This window comes from Arvicola amphibius, chromosome 4, assembly GCF_903992535.2.
Source record: "Arvicola amphibius chromosome 4, mArvAmp1.2, whole genome shotgun sequence".
In the NCBI taxonomy this organism is placed as follows: Eukaryota; Metazoa; Chordata; class Mammalia; order Rodentia; family Cricetidae; genus Arvicola; species Arvicola amphibius.
Genome location: NC_052050.1, coordinates 47228185 through 47238395, shown reverse-complemented (window position 1 = coordinate 47238395; position 10211 = coordinate 47228185). Strand labels below are relative to the sequence as shown.

General features: G+C 38.9%; 1 protein-coding gene across 2 annotated transcripts in view; it reads right to left on the bottom strand.

Moving 5' to 3' along the window:
• Positions 1-1788: 1788 nt before the first annotated feature.
• Positions 1789-10211, bottom strand: part of LOC119811235 (olfactory receptor 1468-like) — a 55973-nt gene continuing 47550 nt past the window's right edge. Inside the window, exons 2-4 of one of the 2 annotated variants that reach the window (XM_038324941.1) lie at positions 4074-4212; positions 3371-3611; positions 1789-2743 (exon numbers count right to left, since the gene is read on the bottom strand). In XM_038324941.1, coding sequence (XP_038180869.1) covers positions 1789-2727 — 939 coding nt within the window. In that variant the 5' untranslated portion in view covers positions 2728-2743; positions 3371-3611; positions 4074-4212. The remainder of the gene's footprint in view (positions 2744-3370; positions 3612-4073; positions 4213-10211) is intronic. The other variant, XM_038324940.1, reaches the window with a different exon arrangement.

The following is a 10211-nucleotide window of genomic DNA, read 5'->3' as shown; positions in this document are numbered from 1 at the left end:
TGTCATCCTAGGTGAGGTAATCCAGAACCAGAAAGACAAATATAGCATGTATTCACCTATAACTGGATATTAGCTGTTATGTAAGTGGTAATCAAGCTACAATACAAAAACCCAGATGAGGTAAAGAGTAGTGTTCTGAGGGTGGGGGCATAGATATCCCTGGGAAGAGGAAATAAAATAAATTCTGCAGGTATACTGTGTTGGGGGAGATGGGAGCAGGGGAGTGCAGGGAAGAATGGAGGAAAAGAGTACTGGAATAGACAGTTGTAAATTGGGTGCAGTGTAGGAACCTAGTAGAGTGGAGACATTCTGTAATCTATGAGGGTGACCCTAATGATGACTCCCAGTACTGCAGGATGCAGAGTCTTAACAGGTCATCATTTGTAGCCAGGTAAGGCTTTCAGTGGTGAAACTGGGTTATATTTGGTTGAGCATTTGGCCAAGAACATCTTGGCAATCCCTAAACAATACAGGCTGATACTGGGACAGAGTAAGCTCTCTGACAACTGACAGTGGGATACCATTGCTGAGGACAACATTCATACCTCTCATTGAAATTACAGAAGTCAAGCTGCCATATGCTTAGAACCTTCACCCCTGCATTCTGGGTTCTTTGGCATGGGAAGGTAGTCTGCCAGCTTGCAAACAGAGAAACCTGGACATCAACCCATTCACAAAAACTTCCACCTACCATCTGTCCTGCCTGCAAGATATGTTGGGGCAATGGTGGTGTAGAACTTGTGGGAGTAACCAATCATAATTTGGCTTAACTTGAGGCTCACTCCATGAAAGGGAGCCCATACCCTACACTGCCTGGGTGGCCATGAATGGGAGACAGCATATCCCAGAGACCTAGGGTAGAACCAAACATAACTGGTCAAAAAAATCAATGACTCCTGTTGATATTCTGCTATATTCATAGATGAGTGTCTTGTCTAGTTGACATCAGATAGGGTTACTCAAGCAGCTGATACAAACAGGTACAAAGGTTCTTGCCAGATATTATACAGAGAGAGAAAGAGAGAATCTAAATTGAAGGTCTCTATCGGGTCCCTTCTTTTGGAGATCTGGGAACCCTAAGGAAGAACAGGAGGGAAGATTATAAGCATCAGAGGGGATGGAGGACTCCCAGAAAACAAGGCCTACTGAATCAGCTAAGCAGGGCTCATATGGGATCATAGGGATTAAAATAGCAAGTACAGTGGCCTCTTTGGTCTGTACCAAGTCCTCTGATTATACATTAGGGTTGTTGGCTTGAGAACAAGCGTATCTCTAACCATTTATCCTGCTCTTGAGACTCCATTGCTCTTATTGGATTGTCTTGATATGAGAGGTTTTTACTTGTATTATTGTATCTTGTTTTGTAATGTTTCACTATTTTCTCTCAGAGGCCTGCTCTTTTCTGAAGAAGAATGGAGGGGGAATGGATCAGGGAAAGAGGGAGCTATAAGCTATGAGAAGTGGGGGGAGGGGAATGATGATTAGGATTTATTGTATGAGAGAAGAATCTATTTTCAATTTTAGAAATGAATGTAGGAGTGGAGATCTGACTTTTAAAAAGTGGCTTTTACCTAATGCTTTTCTACAATCACACATACAAGGCAGTGGATGGCAAACTGAGTCCATAAGTTCCTTTTCTGTAACTGAACTACTTTGCAAAACTGCACTTTGCAAAAGGAAATATCATGTAGTATGTTCATGAATGTGTGTTCAATTGTAGGGATGCATTTTTAATATTATTATCAATATATTTACCAGATAAATTTTAGTAAAAGTCCCAACGTTGCCTTATAAAGAGGTTTTCTTCTCACAAAGAACCCTCCTCAGAGCATCTTTCATGTCTCTGTTTCTCAGGCTGTAAATGAAGGGATTCAGCATGGGAGTCACCACTGTGTACATCATGGCCATGGCTGTCTCCTTCACAGTGGAGTTATTGCCTGATGGACATATGTATAGACCAATAATTGTCCCATAAAACAGTGAGACCACAGACAGGTGGGAGCCACAGGTAGAGAAGACCTTGTGGATAACCCGAGCAGATGAAATCTTGAGGATGGAACAGACAATTTGCACATAGGACACAATGATAAGTGAGAATGGAATGCCAATAATGAGCCCTCCCAAGATAATTATCAATAGTTCATTAATATAAGTGTCAGAGCAGGCCAACTTGAACAGGGCAGATATGTCACAGAAAAACTGAGGGATCATGTTATCCCCACAGAATGACAATCTAGCAAAGAGTACAGTGTGCAACATGGAATACAGCATAGTAAATACCCAGGACAGCACTACCAGATACACACAGAGCTTAGTGCTCATGATGCTGGTGTAATGAAGGGGGAAGCAGATGGCTACATAGCGGTCATAGGCCATGACCAGAAGAAGGAAGTTCTCCATGTCTGCAAAAACCATTAAAAAGTACATTTGTGCCAGACAACCTGCATAGGTGATGGATGGGTCCTGGCCCTGCATGTTTTGTAGCAATTTGGGCATTGTGACAGAGGAATAGCAGAGGTCAGAGAAGGACAAGTTGCTAAGAAAAAAGTACATGGGAGTGTGGAGATGGGAGTCCAGTAGAATGAGGATGATGATGAGGAGGTTCCCCAGGACGGTGGTGAGGTACATGGCCAGGAACAGGGCATAGAACAGATGCTGGTGCTCTGGGGGGATGGGCAGGCCCAGGAGGAAGAACTTGGAGACAACAGTTTGGTTGCTCGTTATCATTTTCTTCTCCAGTATCCTAGTGAGAAAATATAAGGATCCTGTAGAATTAAAGATACATATGACCTACCACAATGGATCTTACAGTCATCATGGTAGTTTTAATCTCAAACTCCAAGTGTCTGTAATCATTATAGAAACTTAGGATTTTTCTCAACTTCTCCTTAACTGCTTTCTCCCATCCTAACATGAACAGGTCTATGCATTTCTACAGAGAGTTTTTAATGCACTACTTCTCTCTCCTGCTGCCTGCTCAGCTGTTGTTTGTTCATTTGTGATTTTTCTCTTTGTTATTTTGTATATTGATATTCTTGAAGAGTTTGGATAAGCTTTCTCATCATAATTTTAGATAAATTTCAGGAAGACCTCACATAATCCAAAGCCTAGATTACCATTTCAAACACAGACATGAAAGTTTCTTTAACAAACATGTTTCTGCTCCACTATTCACTAAGCATCTTCCCTCCATTGCATGTGCAACAGGCATCAGAAACTCAAACATCCCCAAATGAAATCCATGTCTTCACTTTGTTTTCTTCCAAAGCATTCCTCAATCTCTTACTTCTCCAGTATCCCACAGTATATCAAATGAAATTCAGGTTTGAGTCAGATATCAGTGAATTTTGATATATTCACTTTTTCTTACCTTGAAATGCTGTCATAAATTATATAAAGTCTCCCCTTTATTGTCTTATTTCATCTATCCCTTTCTGTGAGAATATATCCATGTATCAGGATCACATCTTGTCTTTACTGGAACACAGAAGCAGATTCAGTTCATGTCCATGTTCTCATGTCTCCTGACGCTTCTCTTCTCCTCCAACATGCTTCATTTACAACAGAGGAATTCCATTATCTCTTGTCTAATTTATTCTTCATAATTGTTTCTGTGAAGATAAGGACACAGACCATATTAGGGACACAAAAGTTGTTTTGTTATCTCACGTGTGCCACTTGCATTCTCTCTTCACCAACGTTAGGGTTAAAACTCTTCACCTCCCACATTTTAGAGTTTCTGCTTCACTCTCCTATCAACTTCCTCCCTTCTGTTTCCTATTCATCTAGTTCATCCTTTATGTAAGGGATATTTCTTATCACATACACAGCTCAACTTACTCTACCTCTCTATATTAAGTCAGACATTCAGCCTTTTTCTCTAGCATCCTATACATATCCCAAACACTTACTTCTTTGATTACTGCTTTAAGCTATCTTCCATCAAGTGTAAATTACATGGAAAAATATCATATATGCTTTTGTTCTGTGTGGTTGTTTGCAATCTCTCTTAATATCCATGTAGGGAAACTATCTGTCATATGCATGAATTTGGTCAGAAAAAAAATTGTTACCTGCTGCTCAAATTGATACAGATTTCTTCAACTTTAATAGTACAAAAAAATCTCAAGATTGGCCTCAAACATGTGACACTCCTGTCTTTGCTTCCTGAGCACTGTGATTACAGGCATGTGCTACCATGATTCTCTTCTTCTGTAAATGAAATGAAAAATACCTTAGTGTTATATAAGCATGTGTACAAAGATCAAGATCCAGTGAAACCCCCATCAACTATTACCACTGATTAACCAATGAACTTCATACCTTCTTTAGATGTTAAGTTCACAGTTCTCAAACTAAATTGCTCATAGAAATACCAAGGATATTTTTCTAGCATTTGGTACACCTGCGTATCACATTGGATTCTGTAGAAGTAATAATTTTGATTGAGTCGCTTTTATTGCACATTTTACATGAATACCTATATGATATTAATGTTTTCCTTGATGGACTGAACTTAGAAGCAATCACAGATGTTACCACGAAAACACAGATTTGTGAATTTGTACAAATACAATTGATCATCATCTTGGGTAGAGAATTTTTCATAGTTTACTAAGACCCCACAGGGGAAAGTATAGAAAACAACTGTTCAACACTACAGCAGTGAACTCTATCTTACTGTGCTGTTCTTGTGTTGAAATGGTGTGAAACGGAGAGAAAATTATATAATGAGCAATTGTAATTAACCTATCAGAATAAAAGTATTTATTTTTTGATCATGAAGCAAATACTTGCACAGTGTGGTCATCTTGGGTAGAGAATTTTTCATAGTTTACTAAGACCCCACAGGGGAAAGTATAGAAAACAACTGTTCAACACTACAGCAGTGAACTCTATCTTACTGTGCTGTTCTTGTGTTGAAATGGTGTGAAACGGAGAGAAAATTATATAATGAGCAATTGTAATTAACCTATCAGAATAAAAGTATTTATTTTTTGATCATGAAGCAAATACTTGCACAGTGTGGTAAAGTCTTGTGAAAACTAGAAAAAAAAAGGTTATCATACCTTGAAAACTATCCTACATAACACTGGAAATTCATTTAAAATGACAACAAGAAATCAACTTATTTTTCTGAACATACCCAATTCTGCTAAGACTGAGTCGAAGTTTCTGGTCCAAGATCCTGCCCACTTTTATTTTATTTGCAGGCACAAGAACTATCAATTTAGCTCTCTACTCACCACCTACCTTCACCATCTGTACTCACATCCCTCTGCTACCATCCCTGAGCCTTAGGGGCTCAGTACCCCAGAGGAGTCCAGATCCTGTAGAACTCATTAAAGACATAATAATTACCTAGGACCTTTCTAAGACCAATTTACCTCAGGGATCTCTAGTGGAGACAAATTATAGTCATACTCTCTCCTACACATAGGGGAAGGTAGAATTTAAAGAACAACAAATAACACAAAGAAATAGCAAGGGTTGTCAAGAGACTTGACCCTAGAGGGGTTCCCAGGTTTCCAGGGAGACGCCCCCAGTTAGTTCCTTGGGCAGCTGAGGAGAGGGAGCCTGAAAAGGCCAGTTCCTATAGCCATACTGATGAATTTCTTGCATATCACCATAGAACCTCCACCTGACGATAGATGAAGAAAATGACAGAGCCCCACCTTGGAGCACCGGACTGAGCTCCCAAGGTCCTGATGAGGAGCAGAAGGAGAGAGAACATGAGAAAGAAAGTCAGGACCGTGAGGGAACCTCCAGCTGGCGACAGATGGGGAAGGTGACTGAGCCCCACATTGGAGCACTGGACTGAGCTCCCAAGGTCCCGATGAGGAGCAGAAGGAGCGAGAACATGAGGGAGAAAGTCAGGAACGAGAGGGGTGCGTTCACTCATGGAGACGGTGGGACAGAACTAATGGGAGATCACCAACTCCAGTTGGAATGGGACTGATGGATCATGCGACCAAACCCGTCTCTCTGAGTGTGGCCAACAGCGGGGGCTGACTGAGAAGCAAAGGACAATGGCTCTGGGCTCTGATTCTTCTTCATGGACGGGCTCTGTGGGAGCCTTCTCAGCTTGGTCCATCACCTTCCTGGACCTGGGGGGAGTTGGGAGGACCTTGGTCTTAGCATAGAGTGGGGAACCCCGATGGCTCCTTGGCCTTGAGAGGGAGGGAGGGGAGGTATGGGTGGAGGGGAGGGGAGGGAAGGGGGAGAAGGAGGGGAGAGAAAGGGGAGAAGGAGGGGAGGGAGGGGGGAGGAGGAGGGAAAGAGATGGAAATTTTTAAATATAAAAAAAAAACTCATATATAAAAAAAAAAAAAAAGAAATAGCAACAACAGAACAAAAGGCATGTAAAGATACATACTCATTGCCTTCTCAGGTAATATACAGGGGCTTCTACGTGATGGCAGCAAACTTTGCTAGTGGAGAAAGGGAAGAATGGTGATCTGAAAACCACTCCAAATTATCATGAAGTATTCTGATTGCTAATGACAAAGTGTCTCAAAAAATAAAAATTTACAGAAGAAGCTATCAATAGTTTTTTATGTTTTTGGTTATGTCCTAGTCTTTACTGGCCAAGCCATCTCTCCAACCCATTCAATAGTATATTTTAAGCAGAATAAAGCTATATAAAACCATGTATACTGGGAAGGCTTCAAGGACAGCACCACAATTCAACATGACTGAGTACTTTCAAAAGGACTTATAAACAAAACCTTCTAGATAAATTTAAATTTCATCAGTCAACTTTTATATGAGCCAATATGTGAAAGGTTAGGTTTAAGGCAAACAAATGGCATGCTTAATGCTTCCTTAAGCCTATAGAAAAGCAATCTACATTCATATGTATGTTCACTCATTTTAGATTTTGCCTCTCTATGAAAACCTTAATTGTGCATATTACCACCATTACCCCAATCCCTCTCCATATATGTGAGATCATTTTCCTAATGCCATGTTCTATAAGTTCACCACTGATCATGAGGACATAGATGGCATTCATAATTCCTTCCTTCAGGACAGTCTTAAACTTGGCAATCATTGGTTGAATGAAGTTCTGTACATAATAATGAAACACAAACTTTCTACCCCAGGGAATCTTGATCCTTATTGGTCTAACATTTGCTGGGTTCTTAGAGATTATAAACTTTTGTTTTGAATGTGAAAATAGTGCCTGAGATAGAAAGACATATCTAGGATTTTGGACACAATTTTACCTACTCAGGTAGCAATCACATTTTGCTTGCTAATCAGTTAGTTTCAGTTACTCCAAGAAGAATGAATGATGTGTCTACTCTCTGTATTTTGGTTGACCTGAGAATTCAAATTGGTTGAATGATGAGCTCAAGTTCTAATTTGATCATCCCTTAGGACTGTGGTGTTCACTTATATAAGTATAATTAAATAGCTTTAGTGTTTACAATTCATTTAAAGCAATCTACAATGTATTTTAGAACCCATAATCACCCAGAGAAGTGCTGTGCCCATTCACACATACTCTTCACCTCCAACCAGCCACATGCACTTCCACTCTACTTTATGTTCCTACAGATGGCCCTGTTTTTCATATTTCATGTGAATATAAGCTCTCCATGGTTGGGTTCTTCCTATTATCATGTTCTCAAGGTACATTTGTGTAGTTGTATGTGCCAATAATTAATTGATTTTAGTTGTCAAATAATACATCATTGTACAGATATGTATTGGTTATTTATTTAATCATTGGTTGACAGGTCTTTATGCTTTGGAACAATGACAGGTAACACTTATGTGAATGTTAGTGTACGCTCATTTGGTTGAATCAATCATGCATCTTATTATATAATAATTCTACATTAAAAGATTTTATGCCCTTTTAACTTTTAGCTTATTTTAAATTAACAGCTATCATTTGAATTAGCCCACAAAGTAGTTGGATTCCATGTGGCATTTTCATTGTATTTAGTTTTGTTAATTATCCACTCAGTGCTTTCTTTATCCCATATCTCTGCCCTCCATCTCTACTTTAAGTTTACTACAATTTATTATTCTCTCATGCATTTTCATATCACATGTATTCTGTTTTCCTTCTACATCTCTCTCTTAAGGCCTCCATTTCCCTCATCTCATGTTCTGTTCTCTATACACAATCCTATACAAATGTAAATGTATAAAAATTATTAATGGGACTGGAGAGATGGCTCAGTGGTTAAGAGCACTGGCTGCTCTTCCAAAGGTCCTGAGTTCAGTTCCCAACAACCACATGGTGGCTCATAACCACCTGTAATGAGATCTTGTAACTTCTTCTGGCCTATAGTCATACAAAGAGGCAGAACACTGTACACATAATAAATAAATAATGTTTTTAAAAAGTATTAATGGGACTGGAGAGATGGCTCAGTTGTTAAGTGGTGTAGGAGGTTCTTCTGTTTGTGTGTTGCTTTCATTGGTTGAATAAAGAAGCTGCCTTGGCCTTTTGATAGGGCAGCCCTTAGGTGGGTGGAGTAAACAGAACAGAATTCTGGGAGGAAGAAGGCAGGCAGAGAGAGCCACCATGAAGTCGCCAGAGTCAGACATGTTGAATCTTTCCTGGTAAGACACGACCTCGTGGTTCTATAAAGATTATTAGAAATGGGTTGAATCAAGATGTAAGAATTAGCCAAGAAGAGGCTAGATATAATGGGCCATGCAATAATCTAATTAATACAATTTCCGTGTGGTTATTTCTGGTTAAGCTAGCCCAGTGGCGGGACTCTGCCCTATAGCCTTGTACAACAATTAAGAGTACTTCCTGCTCCTGCAGAGGATATAGATCCCTTTCTCAGCACCAATGGGGCAGCTCACAACAATTTATAATTCCAATTCCAGAGATCCATACCTTCTTCTTACCTCTGTGTACACCAGGCATGTGTGTGCTGCACTATGTACATATGTTTAGATCAAACCACTTGTACCCATGAAATAAAAGTAAAATCTTTTTTGAACCAGTAATTTGAACTATGCCAGCTTAGTAAAATGGTGGTTACAGGTTCTTCTCCAAGATCTATGACTTCACATGCCATGGGTAGTTGGCACCACAAATACATCTATAATACAACTCTATACATGAATAAAATTTCACTTTATATTGGTCCATTTTTCACTTTTAATTCATCAGCTATACACATCTAAGATGATTCAATTTCTTTGCTATGAGAAACAGAGCATCAATAAACATGGGCATGCATGTATCTCTGAAGAGGATTCAATGTAGATAAATGGATGGAACTGGAAAATATTACAGTGTTGTTACCCAAGTCCCAGAAGGACAAGTGCTACCTATTTTCTCTTATTTGTAGATCATGGTTCTGAATATTTCAGTTTGAACACATAACCTTGAGAACCAATATAAGTGAGAAAAACAGAAAGAACTCATAATTTGAAGAACAAGTCTAAAAAGCAGCCTTGGTTAGGTTACTTTGAATGTATTATTTTTGGTGACAATTGTGAATTTGTATTATTACCGTCATTCTTCCTTAGTATGTTTGCTATTTGGCTATAGCAAGGCTTTTGTGGTGCTTATTTTGTATCCTGGCACTTTATATAAGATGTTTATCTGTTCTAAGACTTTTCTAGTGGTGTCTTTAAAGTCTTTTATGTATAGAATATCTTCAAATAAAGATACTTTAACTTCTTTTGTTGTTTGTATGTTTTATCTTGTTTTGTCAAAATGAGTTTCTCTGTATTACCTTGGTTGTCCTGGAAGTCCCTTTGTAGACAAGGCTGGCCTCAAACTCACAGAGATCTACCTGCCTCCCAAGTGCTGAGATTAAAGGTGTATAGCACCATCATCCATCTGGCTGACTTATTTATTGTATACATTTTTTCATTTTCTTCAATTCTCTAATTAAGTTGTTCTCAACCTTCCTAATGTTGTGAACATTTAATATAGTTCCTCATGTATTGATGACAATTTATATGTTAATATCTCCTTTATCAATTTATGTTAATATTATCCTTTATCTCTGATAATTCTGTTGTAATATGCCACTGATATTTTAGTTTATCTATGACAAGAACTGGTGTAACCTTTATAACCACATAGAGAATGATAATCCAGGAAGAATATTCTGTGGAAAAAGGCACAACCTAAAATTTATATTAATAATTGTCTACATTCTTAGATAGTTATACACATAGAGAAGTGGCTGCTTAGGTAAATGGGTAGAAGGTGGTATCAT